The sequence below is a fragment of the Crassostrea angulata genome, chromosome 7 (assembly GCF_025612915.1).
Source record: "Crassostrea angulata isolate pt1a10 chromosome 7, ASM2561291v2, whole genome shotgun sequence".
In the NCBI taxonomy this organism is placed as follows: domain Eukaryota; kingdom Metazoa; phylum Mollusca; class Bivalvia; order Ostreida; family Ostreidae; genus Magallana; species Magallana angulata.
This window is the reverse complement of record NC_069117.1, coordinates 29,504,096-29,531,040: the sequence shown is the minus strand read 5'-3', so window position 1 is coordinate 29,531,040 and position 26,945 is coordinate 29,504,096. Positions and strand designations below refer to the sequence as shown.

Sequence of the window (26,945 nt, the reverse complement as noted above, 5' to 3'; positions counted from 1 at the left end):
GGAAGACCCTAATAAATCGGCAGATCTTGAGCAAATACGGTGCAATCAATAGAGACTTGCTGTATACAAACCAGGTAATTTATCAAATTTTTACCTAAATAAAGTTCTATGTATTACATGATACCTATGTTCAATTTTCAACATTGTCTATAAAATTGATAAATTGGCAAAACGAAACTCAACCTTTACAAAGGGATGCATATATATATACTACTATGCAACCTGGGGGTGTACAAACATTTAGTTGATTTTATACCTTGTTGGCTTTCCATATTAATTCTTATAAACCTTACTATTTGGGAAAAACTACTATATACACGAAGTAAGTTTTTCTCCGGGGAAAAGGCTAATATAAAGCAGGTTTTTCGGGGGTAAAGTTCCCATGAAGGAAAACTGCTCTACACCACTGGCCTTATAGGTCAACTCTTTTGTTATTCGCAATAGATTCTTTGTATATTATAAGAGAAACAGTCCCTAATTAAAATAAGTTTTAAAATTTGCACCCTTTTAGCCACAGGTGACAATTGTTTCCTCTTATTATAAGGAGAGCGGATGGTAACCCTTGGCCAGCGAATACGATTTGTCGTATTAAGATTCAACGTCCCTGAATTCATCCATATGAATTCTTTATATTTACATTTACTATTTGTGTTGCAATATCTTTATTTTCATCCGAGAATGTTTCAGTTATTTGCAACGTCTTTTAGAGTTAATGATGAGTAATTAATGACTGTACACAGGTATGGCTGTCCTCGATCTGTACCCATGTCCTCTCAGTGATGAGTTCATACTTCGTCTTCTTTGGCAAGGGTCCTCCATTTTAGAAATGCCAGTCATCGATCATAATAAACACTAAATAAAGAAAGAATGCCTTGATCGTGCACTTATGTTTTTTTGTAATTGGCCATGGCAATCTTGAAAATGCATTGGTCTATTTTTAAATTTTTTTTATCATTATTTGAGATGCAAAATGAGATCAGCTCAAAAAGGAATCCAATTTACATACGATTAATGATTTTAAAAAATTGAGGAGACGAAAAACAAAAGAAAATTGCAAATAACTAAAACACAAAAATGGTTAACATTTTTAAATGTTTTAATGCAACTTATTTTAAAAAGTGCTTCTAGAATTTTGTAATTCACGAATGTTTTTTTGTACTATGCGTCACTGTATTGACCTCAAAAACAGTAATTGTATATTATCGGTATTAATGATGCCATGCCCTGATACCATATAGCTTTGAAGACCATGACAACAATAATGGAAATGTATCAATTAATTAAAGTTAATTTTTGTGTAAAACTTTAGTTACTGCTTTTATATTGTTATTTATATCAAATGTTTAAAGCAATGGCTATGATTCAGTGTTGTTAGTCTGCTCTGTTTCATACATTTATAAATTTGTTATTGTTAAAGAATTATTCTTTTAAAATTGAAATTCCATATACTTTAAAAATAAATTTTAGATGAAAACGGACGCTCAGTGAAACTCGCCTTCCTTTGGCTCGGCGATTTGAGGTGAACACGAGTTGTTAATTTTGTTTTAGAATTTTGTTCATGAATCCTGACCTTATGAAACAACGATAGGTAAGTTTTTTTCTGTTTCACCTCAGCCGTGAATTCAATCATAAATAAAAACAAAAACTATAAGTATATACAGACATCTGCAGGTTTATTCACATTATAGCTAACAGAAATCGGTGTATATTGTACATGCAAAGTATAAATAGTTATGCAAGGGGATTTGTAAATAAAATTCCTTTTTAAATGCGAATTGAACCATGGGACCGTTTTTTGTTCGCATTCAAATGGAAACTTTTATACCAACAATCATAAAATAGAAATGTTCTGTAACAACATCAACATAAATATGAAACTTTGTATTTGAAGAAAGACTTCCTCGCATCGTTTGAATTAAAGACTCTTCATACTAACGAATCAAGCACAAAAGATCCCCTTTTTTTACTGAAAGGGGTAAATATACTGCATGTAAGTAAACCAAAACAATGCGAGCTATTTTCGGGGGTAGATAATTGGAATTTTTATGGCATAATATAGTTCTTGTGATTGATATAATTGTAGATATGTGTATGTGTGTGTGTTTGCCGGTTGCATTGATTCTTCTGCCAGCTAATAATGTCTAGCTGCTCTCTATATTGCTTTATCTGGTTACTGCAAGTATAGCAAAACCTCGATTTGGTCCTTGCCAGCGTTAGCTGGTGGTCCGCAATAATTCGGCCGTAGATATTATTCCGTCTCCTGAAATATATATATATAAATCTATAATTATTATATAAAAGAATTTTATTATGTGGTAAATACATACACGTTTTGCCGAATGATTTTTATAACTTCACTTTGAGAGAGAGAGAGAGAGAGAGAGAGAGAGAGAGAGAGAGAGAGAGAACAAACTTACCATCTAAGTCGATAAATTTCTTGACTATGGCCTGTGCTAGATCTTCGCTATTTAGAATATTAGTCGTTAATTCATCAGCTGTCATTAGATTTCTGCAAATAGAAAAAAAAACAAAACTTTGGTAACTAGCCGTTTTAGACTCTACATGAATATAATGCACAAGCCATCTGTTGCTTGAAATAGTTGAGATCACTTTACCGTTACATATATTATACTAAAGATTAAGAACAAAACAATGCATTAAATAATCATCATAAACGAACATCATGTCGCATTTAGTATAAATGCACTTGATTTGTTTAGACAAATTGTCATTCATTACATTTCAACAGACCCTTATTCATTATTTTCATGCAATTCTGAGGAATTAGATTTTGTTCCTACTGAAGTCTTCCATCAAACCTTATATTTTACTATGCACAATCATCCAATCTGATTTCTAAATTCCACATGCACAAATCAAGCATTAAATAATCATCATAAACGAACATCATGTCGCATTTAGTATAAATGCACTTGATTTGTTTAGACAAATTGTTATTCATTACATTTCAACAGACCCTTATTCATTATTTTCATGCAATTCTGAGGAATTAGATTTTGTTCCTACTAAAGTCTTCCATCAAACCTTATATTTTACTATGCACAATCATCCAATCTGATTTCTAAATTCCACATGCAGAGACAATGTGTGATTCCCTGATGACGTCGTTACAATGACGGCATTTAATTTGCTAACCAATTTGATAAAGAATTTAAAGTTAGCTTTGTATGTTTGATTGTATAGATTGCAATAAAGCCGTTGTGTCTTCCAAATGACGACCGCGCATTTCTGGGGGAAAATTATTTAGAAACTTAATTTGTGTTTATTTATCAAGGATATTTTATAACTCTTATGTCCGTTTTTCTAGAAATTGTTTTATTTCAAAGAACACGATTAACAAACGTTTATGTTTTTGAGTATAAAAAAAATCCCCCATGAGAATTACTCTGTTTCTTTTATTACATCTAATTGATTTTGAACAATTTCTCTATTTCCAGCCATAATAAAGACCTCAGACGTCAAATATCATGACCGTAATTCTTTTCGAAGTCAAAACGGAAAGAGAGAGCGGCTCATTTAGCGATGGCAATCAAAAGAACATCCAACGAATACTGGACGCCATGAAGTTCCCGGTGACGTCACAAGGTCGCAAAACACCACCGGAAGTGAACTGGCAAGGGTATGTTTTTGTCAATATCAGTTCCTCGATTTGAAACCTCGGTTTTTCTCTCTTCAAAGATCAGTTGATCCAGCCTGTAATCTTTATTGTCATCAACCTCAATCATATGTCCATACCTGTCAGTTTTAACGACCCCATGATGGCGAGGAAAGACAATTAAGTCACCGAAGGTAATTAGGCATACCACTGAGACCATTCCAAGAAAGCCTGATTTGAAACCCCACGTGTTATATTGTTATATTGGTTTGTTTAGAAGTAAAGAATGGTCGCGACTCTCTATTCAGAATTAAAAAAAAAATAAATGATGCGTTTGAAGTTTGAGAGCGATGCTTCAGTAAGATCAAGAAAGTTCAATAAAGTAATTTATGTATTAAATACGTTAATAAAAGTTCAGAGACATTAATTTTTGCGTGTTTATGTGCATTATTTTATTTCTTGCAATCAAACAATTAATAGAATCTATTCTTCGTTAACGCAATATAATCCTTTTACTGCTAGCAGATGGTGTATATAGCCATGTTGTAAATCTATCATTACCTTTTAATATCCACCCAAATCTTTGTTACCCCTATAAAATGTATTAAACCACCCTTTTATAAACACATTATCCATTATCAACCCGACAACAAAAAAATAAAAATCTAAAAAATGTATCTTACAATTCAAAATAAATAAATATGCAAGAAACTATGCTCAATTTCAGAAACTAGTGTACGTGTGCAGTTGGGTTGCCAAATTGCAATTGTAGAATTTAGAAGAACACCCCCCCATTTTCCGGACAATTTCCTCCCACCCTCTCTCTATTCTTAAAACACATTATCTTATGAAAAACTATTTCAAAGTGTTCAAGATGCGAGAACACCGACTGATGATTCTTAAAACAAACTGCGTTAACCGATAATTTTTTGTGTGTGTATTTCCTTCTTTTTATTACTGAAGTACAAAGAGCTAAGTTTGGTGCTTCTAAAATTAACATCTCGAAGATTTATGATGTTTAAATGTCTCTAATTATACATGCAGAACTGGAAAAGTGATTACCACTTCCCAAACTCGTTTGTAATTTTTTTCCTTTAAATGAACGTGGATGTACACGAAAATTGACCCATATATATCTTGTTTCCCACTTGTTGCTACTAAATAACTATTAATTGACCCCAAAAATAAGTAGCCGATGATTTTCAAATTAATATATATAAAAATTAATCGATACTATTTTTCAGCTTTACTTAGTTACCTGTATAAGATTAAGATAAGCCCATCTTTCACTTAGTTTAAAATTCGGTTTAATGTACGAGATTTATTTTTTTGCAGCACATACGAATTGGAGCCATATTATATTAGCAAAGTTTTGAAACAATTGTAGATCAATGAAACAAACAAGTTTGTTTAACGTTTACATATTTACAGATAAACCATGAGAAAATGAAGTTGATTTGACCTAATGCACGAACTTCAGAGATCGTAGACAACAGTAAAGACTCTGGGATTGTCTTGTTACAGTAATAAGTCACTAAGGGAGTCTTAAAAGTGAACGGTGGCAACTTGAACACTGTCAATGTCAATGTTTCTAAATGTCTCCAGAATTCTGCAATCTTTAATTCTGGACGATTGCTATACGTAAATTTTTTTTTACTTGTGTCTCTTACAAAATGAGACCACAACTCCTTTTTTTTATTTAAATCACATTAGCTTCTATTTTCATAATTGCACCAAGAAATCGGTATCTGTATTTGCGTACTGGAGTAGAAAAAGTTCAATGTACAATTATTTGAATGGCATCACTTTGAAAGTAACGTGTAAAGAACATTGAACCGCGAGAAAAAAAATGATAATTTTAGGTATGATTTCTCTGACAGTAAAACTATTATTGGGTTAAGAAAAAGGTTGAAAAATATATTTTAAACTTAAAAATTGTGATTTTTTTTCTATAATTAAAGATATCTTCGCAACGATCGAATAATGATAATATAAAAAACCTTTGAAAATTTGATTACTTCATTAAAGCAATTTAGCATAGTCGCCGATCACCTGAATTAATCACAAAGTTTAATACATCTTTGCTTAAACCACTCAAATAAAAAAAGTTGTGGGGGATTTTCTCGACCTTGATCCAATTCGTCTTAAAGAATGAAAACGAGATAACATATTGAATTGATTCTTGGAATAAAAAGCAGGGTTTTATCAGCTTTGCAATTCAGATTGCGTTTGAATAACCGCCCTCATCCAATATTAAAACTTATTTCAGTGCGTTTGATGTTTCAATCAAATATTTGCATCTCAATGGATGATGGGCTACCTAAAACATTGCGACTGCGTTATCAGCTAGTACTGATCTCGGAATAAATAATACGAAAGAACATCGAATCAATACCGTGTTTATAATATCTCTTAAGTGAGATATTGAAAATCATGAAATAAGATGGCTTTGTATGAAGTTAAACAAATTAATAGGTTGCCAACATTGCTCTACAGATTTGAGGTCTGCGGTTGCTCTTTTGACACTTCGAACGCGATCGCCCGTCAGCAGAAATCATATACTTTACGTTACAATAGAGTGTTGTATAATTCATGATTATACATGTAATCTTCTCGAAGGAAAAAAATGTGTGGAAAAAAATGCAGAACTATTGGAAATACCACCATAAAACATATAACACATTTTTCATATCTAATATATTTGTTTTGCTGTTTCATGGAAAATTGAGGTAACGCAAGATCCGATTAAAAATTGGAATTCTTTATTAAAAAAAGTGTCAGATATCGCAACTCTGTATAAAAGGATCGAATGGTTGTGAAGAATTCATCCAACTCATAACATACCGTATTAAGGAGCATTTTGTTGCTGCTTGCTCCCAACCACGCACTTAATCTCCAAGAGTATTTAATCCTTAAAGTACGACGTGGCCAATTTCGAAGTAATTCTAAAATAAATTAGTATCTTAGAGTTTGGTTCAACCCTATAGAGAGAAATATAAAAAAAAAACCCCGACCGTTTAATTGATAAAGGAAGGGCATCTACGGTTTTATCCGTGGTGCACACTCCTACAAGGAGAGGTTTCTTTAACCCTTGTGTATACATTTCTTCACCACCATGTTATGGAGATTTGTCCCTTGATATACCAACCCATATCACAGTACCTATACATAGCAATGGCCCCATTCAAAAATAGAATTTATCAATAGGTTCTATACGGTGCTACTATATCATATTACAGCTATTTGTAAATTTGGAACGCTTAAGAACTAGTATATCGTTATCGGTTATACAATCTTCCTCTGACAATGTAAGTAACATGGGTATGACCCGATGGACCTTAATTGAATAGCTTTATGAAGTACATTAATTATAACGGAAGGAAAACTTGTTATAAATTTAGGCGATATTAAAGCTTTGGGTTCCATTTTACATAATAGTGTTAGGGAAAATATTTATTACACTGTAAATACTGAATATATAAACCTTAACATTGTCAAATGCATACAAACGGATTGGATACAAATTTCTATACTAAGAAATCCCTTTAACCATACATACCATTGTGAAGAACGTTAAAGGGGCATGGTACGATTTTGGTTAATTAAATTCTTTTTTTTCTGTTTTTATTATTTAAAATGCTTTAGGAATGCATTTCTAACGATAAATGAAATTTGAGGGTCGGGCGTAGAGTTATAAGCAAGATAAATGGCACACAATTCCTTGTCATGTAAACAAGACTTGTGCCCTGTTTTGGTTTCCGAAGGTTCAATATATCAGTAAAAAATCTTTTTCAAGTTGATTTGTCTATGTTCTTATTCATTTTCAGCATAAATAAACAGCTCCTAACGTTTAACACATTCATTTTAGGTCTAAAACTGGAATTTTCACTTCAACATTCAAAATGTAAACAAAAGCTTTGTTAACATACTAAAGAACTGTAAGCTTTGAACTCGCTTATAACTCAACAAATGACACTCAAATTTTGGTTGCCTATTTAAATGCCTTACCGAAGCATTGTAAACATTAAAATCGAGAAAAATAATTTTTGACCAAAATTGTGACCATGCTTTTTAACTGTACGAGAATTCTCTAATCAAATTTAAACTAAATCAATTATAATTTCTTTTACAGTTAGATTATAATAAACGTTATTCAAAGTAAATGGTGACTGTCGTAAAGTCCGCCACATCTTACTTTTGACTAGCTTGAAATCGGTAATATCGCACGATATAGTTAATCAGCTTTAAAGGATAATGCAACTTTCGACAAGCGTAATCATAAGATGCATGCATCCTATATACATATGTCTTTTCAATTATTGCTAACCAACCGTCGAACAGTGAAAAAAGAGTTTTATAAAAAAAAAAAAGTAATATGAACCGGCAAATTATACCCCAATATGTCACTTTTTATTGAACATCAATCTATGCGGATCTGCAATAAAATCAGACTGTTGACTATATTTAGAACATTATCTTAATAATTATTTAAAACGAAAAATTCCGACAAGCAAAGATCAAACGTTCCATGTTAGATTGTTCATTAGAATATTAAATTTTGCGTAAAAACATTACCAATCATAAAATCGAGCGTACCCTAATAGCGTTACCTTATCAAGATGGTAGACAGTAACCGGGACATTTTAAATGCTTCTTCGATGATTTATGGAATAAATTTTGTAATATGTCATATATACTACAAATTATCTCGTTGCACTTTAAAATTTTGGGGGGATAAAAAGTGCAATTGGGACCTTTAAGCATGGTTTCCCCAGATAATATGGATTTGGCGTAACTTGGGAGATCGGAAACAATTTTCTTAATAACAAGAAAATTGTTTCTTTGTTATCAGAAATTGTTATGGCATTGAAACCTTTCATCTTGGATGGAAAATAATAATTCTGCCATCAAATTACAAAGAAGAGGTTATTGATTATATGTTTTAAATGTTTTGAACTTTAATACGGTAAAAAAATCGAACATGTTCGAACCACCAATTACTTAAAAATTGTAAACTTTCGTACCACATTTTGTGACACTTCTTTGTCAAATGGCAATGTTTTTACATTTAGTTAACAATTCAATGCTACTAATTCAATAAATGTCCATTAAACGAATCCGTTTCAAAATCCTTAATATTGGAGGGCATAGAATAGTTCACAATGTAGCAATGCTGCTTTAACCCTTTTATCGGATATTAACTCAATAAATTCAAAGAATTTTATTAGCCACCGAGCTAGGATTTAGGAAAATAATGAGGTGATTGATTCACTTACGGTGTTTTTGTGAGATAGGGGTCATATAGATCTGTATTTGCTCTCTTTCCAAATCCGTGGCCCATTCGATCTACAATGCTCTGTCTAAAGCCCCGCTTCTGTCGCATCTTTGTGCTACTGTGGGGTAAGCAGTCCACTATCACACACAATGTCAGTAAAACGGTCACCAGCACTACTTTCACCATCTGCATTATATATCTGCAAAAGAAAAAATGGAGAAATTTAACACACCCCAGAAAGGTTGTACTTACCTTCACATTCTTAAGCGGATTTTGGGGGGGGGGAGGGGTGTCTTTGAGGGGATTTGAGATTTCTTTTGACCTTTTATTTCCATTGGTTGAGCATTTAAAAAAATTGTGTATTGTTACATTGTACATTGTTTTGCAAAACCGTGAAAGCAACACTTTTTGGAATTTAAGGAGTTGGTCAAACGAACGTCAATAACCGCTTTGTAATGCTGTTTGTTATTAATCAAATTCGCATGATAAAATTCAGTTTTATTTGTTGATTGTGCTTGTGTTGTCACAGACTTATCATGAGCTGCTATTGGTACCGATTTTAACATATTCATTGCGATGCAAATGAGTCGTTCCTTCAGTACTAGTTACGTATTATGTTGAAATTTCATTACACGATTTGAATTAGGATGTACTTGTCTGTTTAAATTTGATATTTTGATTGGGAACTTAAACGAATGTTGTTGAATCAAGTAAATGGAGAACAACTACACAAACGGTGAGTATTTGATGAATTGATTGCATGGTGTTAAATTGAATTAATTTTTTTTTTTATCAAACTTATTTCTGAATAAAAAATCATACTAAATGCGTAATTTTAATTGAAATTCTGAATTAAGATTTCAATTTAAAAGAAAAGGAAATTCGCCAACCCCCTACAAATCAAATATCGACGTATTTGGCTTTTTTATTGATTGTGGTATACAGAATTTTTGCAAAATTATTAATATTTCCCTCCTCTTTTTTGTTGGGCCTTGCTTTACGCCATTTGGAACATTGAACATCTCCATCATTTATATGTTTACGAGGAATCTGTATGATGAGCAGATAATGGGTTATAAATTGTGCAATAAAATATGATCTTTACCAATAAAGCTTCAGGCGCTACTAACGACACAATGGAGAGGTTGATATTTTATTCTGAAGGTGCGAACCTTGCCAGACAATCGACAGAGTTATCATGTAGTTTGATTGATTGACGACTTTGCCTGATTGCAAAAAACACTTCCCTAACAAATCATCGGTATTCAATCCAGTTACATGTAACTAATTTCTCTTGTTTCCGAGGACTAATATCATAACTGGAATTGAATTTAGTTGTTCTATGTCATCACGCGTGACACTCTATATATTTTGTTGATGGAAAAAAAACCCATATTTTTTTATACATTGAAGCAAAGCTGATTTCAATTGTCTCCTTCAATTGGTCTTTAGGTAGACATCCCTTTCTTGATAAAGCTATTTTCAAAGAATGATAGAGCAACTGAGAATTTCCTTTCTTGTTTTATATAAGTAAATGGTTTTTTGCGTTTCACAAACACAGAGTTAGCTATACGTGTGCGATATACCACTGGGGATAATACTTTTCACCACGTGAAACTGATGAATCACGCTATCATAATATCACACTGTACAATACTAGTTGGCGTGAAGACAGAGTGTAATATTTTATTTCTTTTTCAAGGCCTTGATTTTTTTTTTCATTGCAATCTTCAGATTTTAAAATCTTAAACATAGCTTTTGCATACACTACAAACAAAGGGTTGTATACAAAAACCCATTAACATATCCAAGTATAGAAACATCATCCCTGATCCTTTATCAACTACAGGTTCAACAATACGCAGAAATGCTGTTAATCTAAAATTTTGATGAATATCAGTGACCAATTACATGTATAACGAAACGAAACAAAATAGCAGTAATAAAAGTTGCCAATGGTTATTTTTTCCTATTATGGAGAAGTTTCTAATACATAAATTTTACTGTTCTTAAGAGGCATCAGTTTAAAAAACTTAAATTCGGGACAATATCACGTTACTCAGACCAAAAGCGTTAAATGATCACAATAGGTCACAATTAACAATCAACCCTCCACAGCAAAAAAAATTACCGGCTGGTATAGTTTTTCAATTTTTAACAATAATAAGTTTCTCTTTCCGCGCAAATAAAATACGAAATGTTTATCAGACAATTAACAAAGAAGTAAATATCTATATACACTCTAGTGTCTGCATAGTACGGATGTTTTATTCTTCAAAAGGAGCCAAAGGGATTCGTCATGTTTTAACCCAACGCCATGAACGTGATAAATCGAACCTAAACTGACCATAACAGCACAGATTTGTTTCGTTTCGTTTTGAAAAGCAAAAAACCACCAACCTTGCAAATGATCAAAATGATAGTTCCGAGTGAAATAACAGATACCCTTATAGAATAGAGCGCGGACACAAAGGTGCTGAATTGCAGGCGTTACCGGTATTAGCAGGTTTTGATCCATTATCGCCGTTTTCCGTCAATGCATATACAGATACAATGCATAATGCCTTTGTATTTGGTCGTCAATGAATCTCTATTCTAAAGAATATTACAAATTAATATAATCTAGATCGGTCACCCTCTCTGATCTAGAAACCCCTATATGCACCTTATAAGTTTAATAAATGGAAAGGGTGTTCCACAGGAATGCTTGCTATATCTAGAAATAAGCTAGAAATCGCAGAGAAGGGGAACTACTACCCTTTCATTTATCCCTTACATCTAATACACCGAAACGTTTTGAAAATTCATGTTTAATATAAGGTTATGATAAACACTGTCGCAATTTAGTGATTTAATCCAGACGAAGAGTACAAATTGGAATTAAATTAATTTCAAATTCAAACTTACCTTATATAGGGATTGAGGTAGTCTTCTGTTATAGCTGTTTCAGTGTCGTTTTCCTTTGTGAAAAATATAAAAAAAAAGTTGAACACAAGTACTCTCCAAAAGCTTAAGAAAACTGTTTCACTCAAATTTGTGTGTTTTCTATTTATAGCATTTAAACCATCCCAGAAGCCCCTTGTCCCGAGCAGTTGACAGAATGCTGGGAGTCAAAGCGTACCAAGGTTTATACCACACAACGTCTTGCTCCCACGTTTATCTGTGACGTCACACTCTGCTTTCTCTGATAGTCAGAACTCTGGAAACAAAAACACAAAAAGTAGCAACAACGTGAAATAGAGATGAATCAAAGATCATTTGAATAATTAATACATAAATTTGTCATGACCAATAATCGAAACTCTCCATTCGAAAACAATTTCTATATTAGGACCTGCACAGGTAAAAAGGGGGCTCGGATAATGGAAATTTGATCACTCTCTCAGTGAGTTCATCCAATCAGATAAAAGATGAGCAATTGACGTTTCACCGTAGAAATTGGACTTTCCGTGTTGCGATGCGATGTTTTGATAACTTGCTTTTAATTCCCGAGCAGTATTGGAGATTCTTGTACATTTGCTTTACCTTGTTATTCGGGCTCTCTCCATGTTTGGTTTCGTGTTCTACTTATGCGGGTAATTGCCAATACCACCTACATTTATAATAAGAGCTTTTTGTAGTAGACTTTTCAAAGCCAAAGAAAAAGAGGCATTTTTTAACGCCAGATGATCTAAAGTAAGCAGGACCATTTTTCTAAGTAACCTTTATCATTAAGGAGGAAAAGCCAATTTCAAACTACTGTTAAGCTAAGGTAAATTCATAAAATAAATCAATGTTTCTATTAAAAGGGAGTATTTTTTAAGCATGCAATTAATTTACTTTTGATTTTACTATCAATCGCAACCCAAAAAATATCATAAAATTATATCACAGTAGATTTTCCATATTATCTTCGAAGTTAAGAGGTTTAATCTATAAAGCCTCGCTCAAAAGGGACTTTCCCATGGTATGAATGTGACGCTTTGACCTTTAGGCTATATTTCATCAGTATTGTAACGCCAATTTGTCTCATTGGAAAAGGGCCATAAATATTTACTCAAGTATCCCTGCAGCCCTTTTGCTACAGAGGTTTATAATCTTAAACGATTCTGGAGAAAACAATCAATTTTATTGCTTTTCTCTCTCCAAAATTTTTATGATATCACAATTATAACGGAAATTTCATTTCTCCTACCTAAGTTTTACAAGTAAAACCCTGCTGATATTTACAGTACAAGTGAATATCGAAAGCAGGTTTCAGCAAACGACTGAACAAAAGCAATATAAAGTTGCCCTGGTTTTTTTTTATATTAACTGTTCCAAAGCTTTGTGTCATAGAGATGCCGGACATCATCTTTTATTGGTTTCCATTTCACCCTTTGATCACCAAAGTGCTCATGGGGAAATCAGAGAGTAAAGATTAATAACTTGGTAACAAATCATTCATGATTAAATCGTTTATCCACTCTTTAATTTGAATAGGTTTTTTTCTGATCAGAGCGGAGATCGGAATGCATAACTTTACCTGTCATTTCTTTTATACATATTTACACTCAAACCGCTTCTTCAGTTATTCTTTGTAATGTACATGGTTCCTTATAAATATTCCACAAGAAAAAAGACCAATATGGTCGCATAACGCGTAATGTGTAATAGCTAAAATCTCCACTCCATATTGCTAATATTAAAGAATCGTCTTCAATGTCTTAATAATCTATCAATGTTGGTTTTGATCCATATATCATATGACAGTTTGGCATTGTGTAAATTCTATCAGTTCTGATCACTTGCGATTCTATTGATTTAATTTAATTTAAACATTTTTTATTGATAATTTAAAAGGATATGGCAAATGCCTATCTAAACCCTCTCCAAAATACAAAGTCAAGCAATAGTTAGAAAAAAATATATGCAGAATATAGCATTACAAGGGATAATTTAATTTTTGATAATAATCTTGACTTTTTTCATACATTAATTGTAAGATGATTTGTTAATTAACATATATGCTTCAAACATTTACACCTTCATTTACAAACCCACCACCCTATTCATACCCACAAACATGCAAACATAAGAATGGAATTTTCATGATCCAGCCCTTTTGAGAAGAAAAGTAAGTAAAAAAAGTACTAATAAATAGCATAATACATTATAATACTTAATAAGCAGTACATCTTTAAAGAGTCAAAAACGCTTAAAAGATCTAATATAACTGCAAACATATGAAAATTTTTGGCAATTTAAGTTGAATGAAAAGTAAGAACTATCATAAAGAATATCGGTACAGTTAATATGAAAAGGCACACTTACGTCATTTAAGTTGCTGCATCGGCTAAATCTGAATACACTTTGGTACAATTTATACTAAGTTTACACGATGGTACAGTTATAAAAGGAAACAGAGTACGTTGCATTATAAAATACCAAGGAAGAAAATACTTTGAATTTGCTCTCACCTATGCTATGATTATCTTTTGATAATTTTTTTTTACATTATTTGAATTACGGTTTTTGAGAAAATATATTACAATGTAATGGGTAATTTTTTTTAATACCCGTTTTTTCCACTACATTTCACTGTATATAAATAAAAAATTGACAATTTAGTAGATAATTATATTCTAAGATTCGTACTGGATAGTTTGCTTTTTGTGACTTCCTATAATAAATATCGTCATTTAGTTTGTATATTTTGTAAATTTCAAAGAAGTTACAAATCAGATTTTGTTTAATAACTTCTTAGAATATATGACATGGTAGAAAATGAAAAGAATACCATCGGTACTGAATATGTTACAAATGTAATTATGTAACTCTGTGTATAGCACTTAAAAGTTTAATTAGGCGTAGTTTTATTTATCACTGCACATCTTTATATCTTTAAATACATAATATGATTTTCATATTTGTTCTAATATGTCATTTTCACAAAAATAAAGGAACGAAACTCTTAACAAAAGGACCTATTTTTGTATATTAAACTCGCAGTTTGTTTTAAGGGAACAATCCTAGAAAGTTGTAATTGCTCACATCATTTGAAGTTTTATTGAGCTGTAAATTTATAAAAATTCCTAAATTTTTTTTATTTTAGGTCAGTTTTTTTCCTCATCCTCAAAAAAATGACACTACCAACATTATAAAACTATTTCAGAAATTAAAGACCAAATTTTACATCATCATTTGATCCATGGGAGTGATATCCTTAAATTCCTCTATTACAAAAGAAATTAATATGAAGTGATACTTAATCATTCGTGACAAATGTTGAAGGTGTGTTAATTTCTCACATCCTATTAATGCGATATTGAAAATCAAAGAATATTCTCACGAGACTATCAAATGTTGTTTACACAAACTGTGAGATGACCGTCTCTTCTTCATTTTTCCAGATATAATTATGGTTGGTATTTTTTTTCAAAAAAATCGTTTCATCAGATATCATCAGCAAAAATGCAAAAATGAAAATATGACCACTCTATCAGATGTATCACCGCCAGCGCAACTCGCGGTAATGACGTCATAATTGCGATATTAAGGTTAGCGTCCACTTTTCTTGCCTTATTATAGGTGGCGCGCTACGTACTTAACCGGGTGGTGGTCTTTGATCCCGCTATTTCCTTTGTTTTTACGACTTCACTCAAAATAATTATGTAGTAATTTGTCAAGGAAAATATGCATTATTATAAGTGGCTTGAATTGATCTGGTTGCGTTTCTATAATAAATAATGATTTACGCTTTCCTAAAGTTTTGCTTGGGTCGTTTGAATTAATGATCAGTATCATAACGTTTCGAATTACTTTCAATTTTGTTTATTGCTCCTCGTGTCAATATCGATGAGTTCAAACCAAAAAATCTAAAACTGTAGGGTACGTTAATAGTCCAAGTTTAATATTCCGAAGGAGCAATTAAATTGATTACATGCTTTCCCATTGAACGGCTCAAACTACTTAAATTGTACTCCAAAGCTAAAGGCAGTGCTCCCAATTATGATCTTAAAATTGTTTTCAGAAATTTATTCGTTGAAACGACAAATGTATAATGCGCTAAAACATGCTACCTTGGAATCGAAATACAGACAATCAGCTTTAAATACCAAGGTCTTGTTTTTCCCTATTTAATTGTTTCTTGTAATTGTAAAGGCCACCCCCACTATTATTGCAAGGTTTTTAGATACTCGATATGGTAAATTATGTTTCGCAATACCATGCGATTTTCAAGCGTTCTTTTTGTAATATTCGAATAGTGTGACAAGCAAAGGTACCAAAGAACATTTAAAGAAGAAAATGGTTAAAATTAACTAATTCATTCTCAAATAGTTATTCATTAGTCCGACATGGTAAAAATAATTGATTTTCTTTTTATAAAATAATTTTTTAATATTGAGTTCCTATTAAAAATACTTATTTAAAATAACATATACAGCTTACATAAGAAGAGTGATGAAATATCGAAATTCTTATAGATTTATTAAAAATTTCAGCTGTTTCCAGCTGTTTCCAGACATTTTGTGAATCATAAAAATCCTCCTCCTAAACAATACTCCCTTATTTCTTTTAAAAGCCATGAAACTAACAAAAACATTTTTTTAAATCCCAAAGTGGTAAAAATTTATTGACAGGTTTGCTTTCTTTTACCAATTCACATGCACATAAGTGAGCATTTTTATTGTTGTAAATGTATTAACGAATGGATAGTCTGCAAGCATAGAACGCATATATAACTGTGATATATAAAATGTATTTAAAAAATAAGTTCAAAATTACAAATCAATATTTAACAACGATTACTAATAAAGCATCATCGTGAAATCACTATGTACGAAAAACCATAACTATAAAATATAGCCTAGTATAAGATTTATACTAATTTATCAAATAAAAGATAGTGCCCAAAAGCATAATTTCTATAACAAACTTTAAAGTACATTCATATCACTTCTTTACTATTTGGAAAGAGAGAGAGAGAGAGAGAGAGAGAGAGAGAGAGAGAAAGAGAGAGAGTTTTTATTGTTAGACTGAGTGTTATTATCATATTGAAAATCTATAATATTCTACGTGTGTGTTAAAATACATAATTTACAATATGACAACAAGTTGCAAGTCTTGTTTTTTAAACACCCACCCATCAAATTCAAAATTTACAAGAATACAGATAAAACAAAAGGCTTTTTCTGAATCTACTATAAAACAGAAACATATCACATCGATCAAAGTTTGTTTTAATATTAAATCACACTGAATACATGGAAATGTTATAAGCAATCCCATCCAGATCTACTACGAACATTCTCTGGTGGTTTAAAAACAGCAAACCGAGGTTTCTATGACGTCTTCAGTGCACGCCAATAAGGAAGAATCTATAAATTATCGTTAAAAATTTAGCATACCTCTCATTAATAAGTGCGTTATCCATAATCAGATTACATGCCTTTTACCAAGACTCTATTAAATTAGATCGAATTATCCTTTTAATGGAAAGTCTGTATATTAAAAAAATATTACTTTGAATTTTAAACAATTTATTCATGTTGAGAAATGAGCATGTTTGACAAATTACGCTGATGTGTCACGAATTCAGAATTTCAGTATTTTTCAGTTGTACTTCATATACATATACTTCTGTGATACTGAAAAAGCGTATTTTAGAAGTCAATACCCTGAAGAAAAAAACGTTTCTAAAACTGATGCTTAGACCCCCTCCCCTATAACACTATTGCACCTTGTTGAATTATTCGATCTTGATGCAAACAAAGCAAAGTTTTTTTGTCCATCAAAAGACCAGCATAGAATTGGTAAAGATAAATTCGATTGAACATCTTATACTATAACATATCTGTTCGATTTATCAGGTCGATTTTTTACATGTGGCATGTGGTGATAACAAACAGTGTTCAAAATCAAAGGTCCAAAGGGGCAGGAGCAGAGCGAACACCGACTTGTAAAACAAAAATTAGGGGTAGGACCAGGTAGTATAGAAAAATCTTGGTTTAAGCAATATCCTTCTGTCAAATAAGCTATCGACGCAGATGGTACCTTAGAAGTTGACCGTCAGAGTGTGTTTCTTTGGTAATGTCTCGAGATGGTTTAATGAGGTAAATCTAGAAATTTTCATGGTTAATAATACTGCTTGGTTAAATCATTTTGTGTTATTTTTAGCAATTGATTTAAAAATTAAGCATTTATGTTTGTAAGGTACATTAACACTATAGATTCCACTTTCAGTGTCATCCACAACTCCATACACCTATTGATAAGGACCATTAAAAATATTAATAACGTTACCGGTTGTATTTATAGAACATAACCAAAGACTGTCTAGGTTAAAATAAATATGTATCAAACAAAGAGATCGTTGAATTAATTTCAGATAATAATTTAAGTTTATAAATAAATCAATGTTGAATTAATTATAAAACAACCATGAGGGTAATTGGTCCGCTAGTATTGGTTAATTTGCACTTTACCTCAGCTAGACAATTGCTCTCAATAACTATCACATGCAATATATTTCTTTTCTACCTTTGAAACTAAAACCACTAGTCCCACTGCAGATAACTGGGATTAAACATTCCAATAAAACAGTGTTTAAATCATACAGCTTCACCCAAAACAGAATAAAAGATAGATAAGAAAATGCCAATAACGAACTTAGTTGGACCCGGGTCTAATTGGATTTCTGTGAAGGTTTGATCCTGAAGATACTCGTACTCCGTCACGTGTTTCAAATTTAATAAAAAAAATATTTATCATTGATCGACTCTGCCAGCTTGTGCATTTGATAATTGAAAATGAAACAGTCTTTATAATTTTTGCCATCAAGTACATGGATTAACCTTTTCTTTTACTTTTTTCTCCAATTTTACGGTTCAATTGGAATGGGTAATTTTCAAATCTTGGCCAAAAATCCAATATTGTCAACGTGGAATTGAATTTTAGTTCAAATATGGTACTGAGATTTGTATTTCCTTTCTGAAAATGGGAGTTATAAAGCATTTGAAAATGCATCGCCCTATTCTTAATCTTGATTTGTTTTTCGTAATATGCCTTTACTATAGCATTACAAAAAGCAAGACCATTTCGAATAAAACATACAAATGCACAAATTTAATCCATAATTCAGTTTAAAAAAACTATTGTTTATTGTTTGCTGATTTTATCTCAAATCATACAAAAAGTAAATGAGATACAAAAGAATATCTATAAATATACAAAACAAGTTCAGGTAAGGAAGAGTGGGATGACAGAAACGGGCCACTAATTTTTTAACAAATGTACGTCAACCATTTTAATGAAAGTTTAGGTCTTATTAATTGAAGATAATTAGTAGATTGGTATAAAAAAATGAAATAAAATAAAGAAATAAAGGAATCTTCAGAAAAGTATTTATTAAAACAAAACAGAATTTTATTAGCCCGATATATAAGTATTCTTAAAATAATAAAATTATCAATCGATATCGTATTAGATTAAATTTTACAGATCAAACTTTTATTTGAAATTAGGTTTATCTTTTGTCCATAGTTCAACAGAATTTTAAAAAATGCGAGGCCGTCATACATGTGTTGACATTCAATTAACATACAAATACAATTGTATTCTTGGAGAAAGGAAAAGGTGAGTTCATTGTATAGAATACAATAGAAAAGGTTAGATATGCGCAATCCATGTGGTGGGTTCATTACGGGTAAAAGTATTGGACGAAATAAATGCGCTATGTCATACCAAGTATTTCGTACCAATCAGACATATAATAAGAGGCGAAAATTGATCAATTATGACAAGACAAAATGACGCCTTTCAAGCAAATTGATATTAATAAGCATCACTCCTACAAATCTATAGGAAATTAATTATCTGTGTGGTGGTTATTGGGTGTTATAGATATGTGTAGTTTATATATCGGCACTTTGTATAAAGAAACCTTACATGTATCATTGAATGAAAGGTTCTATTGCAAAGCTATAATATTATCATAATCATAATGGATAATTTTGGTCTGAAAACAACAAGGTAAACAGATTTTGAAATTTATAATACGATATATTCACTCTGTCACAACGTTTATCTCCATGAACATTGGTTTGATTTAAAAAATGACTAAACCCGGTAACATTGTGTTTTGCAAAAATTATGATATGGGCCCATATTCATGAAGCAGTCTTAGACTTAAGTCAAAATTTGTACACTGTATTTTTCATGATATATAATGATTTAATGACTAATTGAAATTTAGACTTAAATCTAAAAATGTGTTATGATCCTACGGTCTGGTGTGTAAAGATGATGAATTAACCGAGAGCATTATTATATATGCATCACATTTCGATTCCTAAATACTGTTTAGGCATATGAAATGGAAAACATGAAATGGTTTTTTTTTCTTTCAAAAATGCGGTGAAAGACAATCAACTTCTATACAAATGATACAAACGGTAATTTTTAGCAGAAGAGGAATTGATTTATATCATAAAACATGTATACCATTACTAGGGAATGCCATCGACAGCAACCTCTGAGCAAACAGTATGTTTACACCTTCCGATACAAATCATGCATTGTATTGACAATCAATAGGATATCAACTACGAGATCAGCTGTATATAAACAATCACTGATTTTTTTTTTATAGAAAACGGTATGATAAACAGTCAGACTGGATATACCTTAGTTTTTTGGTGTTGCGAATTTGCGAAAATTGTGTACGTCTGTAATGTTTTTGTTGTTTTTGTTTTTTTTCCTGATCATATTTTGCAAGTTAAAAAATATTAATTATAGCAAATTAAAGCAATAACTCTTTTTATACATTTTATTAATTAAGCCATTTCCGCGTGTTGTTTGTTTGTTTTTTTTCAGTATGAAAGAGATCACCCCCCCCCCCCCCCCGCCTAAAATTATATGATTGCAATAATACAAATAACATAAATGATAAATCATTTTTATGCACTTGATATAAGGGCCGCTAAAGCAGGTAATGTTTATGTGCAGTTCTGTTATGGCCACACGAACCTTTATATATATATATATATATATATATATATATATATATATATATATATATATATATATATATATATATATATATATATATATATATATATATATATATATCAGGCTTGGGGTGAATTACATTGTAAAGTAATGCATTACATTACCATTACTTCATGAATTTGGGCATTAAATTACCATTACCATTACTTGATTTTCTTGAAGTAATGCATTACATTACCATTACATGAGTAAAGTAATGCATTACCATTACCATTACTTTGTTTTAAAAAAGTAAAGCTAATAAATAGTTTTTGCAAATGTTTCAAATATAATACACTCTTTAACATATCTACAGGTTCATGTTCAGTATCAGGTTCAAATTCAATGACTATAAATACAAGAGTCATTCTTTATTCGCTCAATATATATCATCTTGTGGTATTATGAACAAGATATTACACATAAAGTAAAAAGATATTTATAGACATTTGACATGATACACTGTCAGATATGATATAGAGACACAGATTTCATATTCATGGATAATAGAAAACAATTTATGGAATAATGTTGCCGTTATTAAAAAGCTAAATAGAGATTTTTCCCCAGATTATACAAATCTTTATAATTTTGGACACTAAATTGTATTAAATTATAAACAGAGGGGTTTTCCAAGTGATATTTCTTAATATATTTTAATCGGATTTCTTTATGCTGAGGACACTTTAAGACAAAAGATTGCTGTTGCACTTTATGATCAAAGTTTCAAAGGTTTCATCTTTTAACTGCATCCTAGGCCTATTAGTTTGAAAATCTTCCCAGCTATACTACATAAACATTCTACAGGAGCAGTGGAAGCTGGGACTGAAAGATTGTTTGATAATCTTTATCTTAGGATATATGAAGTGCAAAAATAGAAAAAAATACATTAATCTTGTATTTTCTATCAGTCCGAACTAATGTACTTAATTTATAACACACAGAGAGAGAGAGAGAGAGAGAGAGAGAGAGAGAGAGAGAGAGAGAGAGAGAGAATTATTTTCAAATGGGTTGTAATATTGGAAGTGATTTTGATTTTCATCATGGATGGACAGTGCATTCATTTTGCCCTTAAAGGTGCATGTCTGTCCTCTATTCTATTGGGACATGGCGTAGGGAAGGGGATTGGGGTGTTAAGCACTTCTTATAACAATAGATTGTTTTGATACAGGTTACCCTGGGGGCATAGTGTGTTGTTGACACATCTTTATTGAAGTGCAAACTAATTGGAGTAAATTGTTTAAATGATTTAAAACTCTAAATAACAACACTCATAAAAATGTTTGGAAACTGTGTTGTTATATCTAGTAATATGAACAATTTAAAAATGAATTTTTATAAATCTTTTTTAATAATGCATCTAAAACATTTTTATTTCAAGAATTATTTCTTTCTTCTTTATAATAAAATTATTAAAATTCAATTCAGCTATTCATTTATTCATCACAATTTTTAAAGTGAACATTCATAAATAAGCATAGTAATGCAAAGTAATGCCATGTAATGCCAGCATTACACTAAATTTTGGAAAGTAATGAATTACATTACCATTACTTGTAATGCTAATTTTGTGGCATTACACATTACTAGCATTACTTTGAAAACATGTAATGCATTGCAATGCATTACCATTACATTTAGCATTACCCCAAGCCTGATTTATATATATATATTTTCAATAAATCCTTTTTCTTGGTACCGGGGATGAATAAACACAAAAAATAAGTCCAATGCTCAAACAACTTTTATCTATAGCGATTTCGCCCTACCGGGCTCTTCAGTAGATTTAAAAACAAAGTGTTTTTAAATCTACTGAAGAGCCCGGTAGGGCGAAAGCGCTCTAGATAAAAGTTGTTTGAGCATTGGACTTATTTTGTGTGTGTGTGTGTGTGTGTGTGTGTGTGTGTGTGTGTGTGTGTATATATATATATATATATATATATATATATATATTAACAATTATTCAAAACACAGTCATTATTTTCCAATTCGCTTTAGTTTTGAAAAAAAGTCCAAGGAGCAAAAGTTCTTTTCTAAATTCTCGTTACGATAAAACGATAAAACAAAACTCTATATTAATTTCAAAATGTTCGTAATCGTTTTTTACAAAGAGGTTTATCTGGTTATTTATTTTACTGAGTCTATGTTGAAGGAAAATATAGCGCTTGAGGAACAGATACAATGTGTCCGTAATAAACAATTTGAAAACAAGTCTAGATAAATGGAGCAAAATCATGTGCTTCTAAGAGCTACTTAGGTCATATTTCTGTATACAAAATACTTTAAAAAATGACAAAAAAGCAATATATCTTAATTTTTTTTTTAATGAACAATTTTTTATTTAAAAAAAGTTAATTTTAAATGTTATTAAGGTTGTAAAACAGCTTTCATAAAATTTTTGCTTTCAATCATGGGATCATGTTCAACCTGAATTTTGTGGCGTTTCCTGTTTTTGTAATATCATGTGCTTCTAAGAGCTACTTAGGTCATATTTCTGTATACAAAATATTTTTAAAAATGACAAAAAGGCAATATATATTAATATTTTTTATTGAATGAACAATTCTCTTTTTCAAAAAAGTTAATTTGAAATGTCATTAAGGTTGTAAAACAGCTTTCATAAAATTTCTGCTCTCAATCATGTGATCATGTTCAACCTGAATTTTGTCGCATCTCCTTGTTTTGTAAAAACGATTTTTCTTATTAAGAAAGTCGTTATCTCAATGTATCTGAACTCCGATTACAACCCTTCCATATTGGGGAAAAGACTGAAGCTGTTTCGAAAAGAACCATTCACTAAAGATATATCGCTGAACCGTTGGATAATTGTGTGGATATCACATACACTTGTAGATGAACGGGGTTTACAAGATGCAGAACGGTAGAAATTGACACAAAATGTGTAAATTGGCATGGACTCTCCAGACAGTCTACGGTAATCGCGTGTGTCTGTGGGAGCTTGTACTAGTAAACGAGAGATTCATGAGGTAATTTGGTGCAACGATCCTGTGCCGCACAAGCTTTAACAAATACTTTGTCTATGCAATTCTATGTTCTGGGAGTGTCTTACATATTGGTATATGAATAAATTGAACGTGCATCGTGATCAAAGATTACGGATCATTCAAGAAATTGAACTATTGCAATATACTCTATTCAGTTATTTTCAATAAACATGCGCATTGACTAATGCACAGCAGTTCCGGTATTAAAAACTTCTTAGGAACATCCGGAGCTTAACCGTTTGACTTTACGTATTCGTACACGTCAATCCTATTGCAGACAATATCAAACTAATCCGACTGTACTATAATAAATGCACTTCGTGCAAATTTCCATATGATCTGTAGTTTTCATAAAATGTACAAGGACATGTACTATAATCCGATAATGAAGGTTTTGACAGTTCAAACAAAATTTCGTCCATATACCATCGATCATTAAAATGTCATTTTCAGTTTGTAAATTTCAACGCCTCGTTTCTAAGAAATTTTATTTGACTATATTTCGGATTAAAACACAAGATTTAAAACAGATTTAAGCAAACTTTTGTGAAAAGGATATTATTCGAAATATACATTTATTAAGTTATATCAGAACTGGCACCACTGTCAAGTACGTGTAAAGGTAAACCCCGATCATTCCACCACAATTAAATATTGCATGCAATATTAATTTCAACTAATTTGTTAGCACACAGAAAATAAAAATCGGATTAAAAAATAGTGTTGCTGTTCCAATTTCAAAACAGTTTTGTTACAGAAAGAACCCACGTTAGTTATACGAAAGTTGATTGAGAGACCGAAGTAAGGCGAGTCAAGGTATAAGCTCAATATTGCACCTAACCTGGGTGGACAATGGACCAATGAGAAGCGCTCTATATATAGATGTAGAAAAACAATAAAATTTTAAAGCTAAAATATTTTGAATTTGTCTTTTCTAACTAAAATATATGTTTTTGGTTTAAGAAATAATTTCTTAAATTATAAAGTACACTGTAGATCTAATTTGTTGGTAACCCAGAATTCTTAGTTTAGCAATGTCTGGTTTTAAATACAAACATTTTATCAGTTGCTTTTATTTAAACGTGTACCATGTTAAACTTCATTTGATGTACATTGTACATGTATTTTTATCTTTTGAGGGAATACATAGCAACAGAGACTCTGGGGGACTATATAAATTTGGGTCTGTCGTATACATGTATATTGTTTATTGTTTGCTTATGCTTGTTATGATAAATAAAAGGATGCTGCTACTTCTCTTATGGTTAAATACTTCAGTCGAGTTGTATTTGTAGTGTATCAAAAGGTTACAGTAGTACACACACAGAGAGAGAGAGAGAGAGAGAGAGAGAGAGAGAGAGAGAGAGAGAGAGAGACTTGCAAAGTCAATTGACAATACAAAATAAACCTCGACCACAAAGTTCCTATTCTGTTACATCAACCATAACTGATTGAACAATCTCTTCTTTCAGATGTTTTCTTCAAACGTAATCAATCAGTTATAAATTATAAATGTACATGTAGAACTAGAAATTATTCTTTGTCAGTTTTGAAATTCAATTATAGATCTTCATTGACGACTGTAAATTCCTTCATCAATGGAAAATAAGGACATGACAAGAATTTACATACAATGTCTGCATTGCGCAACCTTACTATGGTCATTCAATGTCTGCACTGAGCCAAAGCCTGAAGAGAGAGAGAGAGAGAGAGAGAGAGAGAGAGAGAGAGTTGTCGCGGTTGAATTTCAAATGCCAAGATTGGTGATAACCATAATGCACAACCAGCTACGTTCTATACCTCTGTTACGTTTAAGTTATGCAAGATTTACTTTTAAAAAAGTTGATTATGAGAGGGCCACAGTCATTCATTAGACTTAAAAGCGCTTATGTGCTCTTAAATCCTTGTAAACCCTACATTACTATTACTGTTGAATAGAACCTGAAGCACATTTGCAGCTCTGTTCTGCTGCTACCTTGATAAAGAAAAACTATGGCTTGTGTGAAGAGCATGTATTAAAAATGCCAGATGAAGTTATACTGAATATAAAAATGAAAATGTGAGACTGCATACATTTAGTAAATTATCAACAATGCAGCAGAAGGTGGGCGCTTTTGTGGAACCAAAAAGGGCTTATTTTCCAAATAAATAATTTTTTTTTATCAAATTCACAACCTAAGAAAACTGATTATATTTGAAAATTTATTGTTACAATATATTTTTTTTTCAAATACTGTTTTATATTTTATTTCAGAAGTTCTTTTATTCAAAATACTGTTGTTCATAATCGACAAAATTCCTTACCTGATAGACGCGCTAGTCGTAAAAGCGACATTTAACCGGTAAGCTTAGAACTTTTTCTGTAAATTGCCGATAAACTTGTGCTAGTTAATAATTACGCCTTCTCGAATAATTTGACCACCAATTAAGTTGAGGCTGTCACACTGCGCTGATTTTAAGACAAATGTAGAAGGTGAAAAAAACGCAACGTGAACTGTGACAATTTACATACACATTGCATGTCAAGGTATAGTAGCTGCATTGACAATGAATTTCAAAGAGATAAGACTTGCTAACGAATGTACTAGTTTCTCTAGATCTATTTTGAAAAATTATAGACCTATTAGAAAACAGTTAGTTCTTATCATTCTGTAAACTTCTTATCCCCCCAAAAAAAGAATAAACGTTAAAAAATATTTAGATTAACTCCTAATCGCTTATCCAATGGGACTTCGTTTCTAAATAATCTCTCCGCAAGATCTATTATGTTCTCTCGCTTTCATAAAAACACTTTCTTCTCATGAAAAAAAGGTTCTCTCGCGAGAATCAAAAGTACTATTGAAAGACTATAAAGATTTTCAAGAACAAAAGTAATTTTGTTCAAAAACTTACCTCTGAGATTTGGTTGCAGAAAAATTTCGCTAAAAATGTCTGGATAATGTGCTTTAAATACAGCTGCGTCTCGGCTTGACACGTCGTTTTCGAACATCACTCTGATCGTTTGGCCGAAACCCCTCTCTCTTTCTCTCCTCAGTGTGAC

The 26,945-nt window shown here is 31.4% G+C and overlaps 1 protein-coding gene across 1 annotated transcript; it reads right to left on the bottom strand.

Moving 5' to 3' along the window:
- Positions 1 to 1,646: 1,646 nt before the first annotated feature.
- LOC128191731 (allatotropins-like) lies at positions 1,647 to 26,945 on the bottom strand. The gene is made up of 6 exons (XM_052863965.1): positions 26,798 to 26,945; positions 12,013 to 12,090; positions 11,799 to 11,851; positions 8,893 to 9,090; positions 2,418 to 2,509; positions 1,647 to 2,260 (listed from the first exon to the last, which is right to left on the bottom strand). Exons 4-6 carry the CDS (start codon positions 9,081 to 9,083, stop codon positions 2,214 to 2,216), a joined length of 330 nt encoding a protein of 109 aa, XP_052719925.1. The 5' UTR covers positions 9,084 to 9,090; positions 11,799 to 11,851; positions 12,013 to 12,090; positions 26,798 to 26,945; the 3' UTR covers positions 1,647 to 2,213.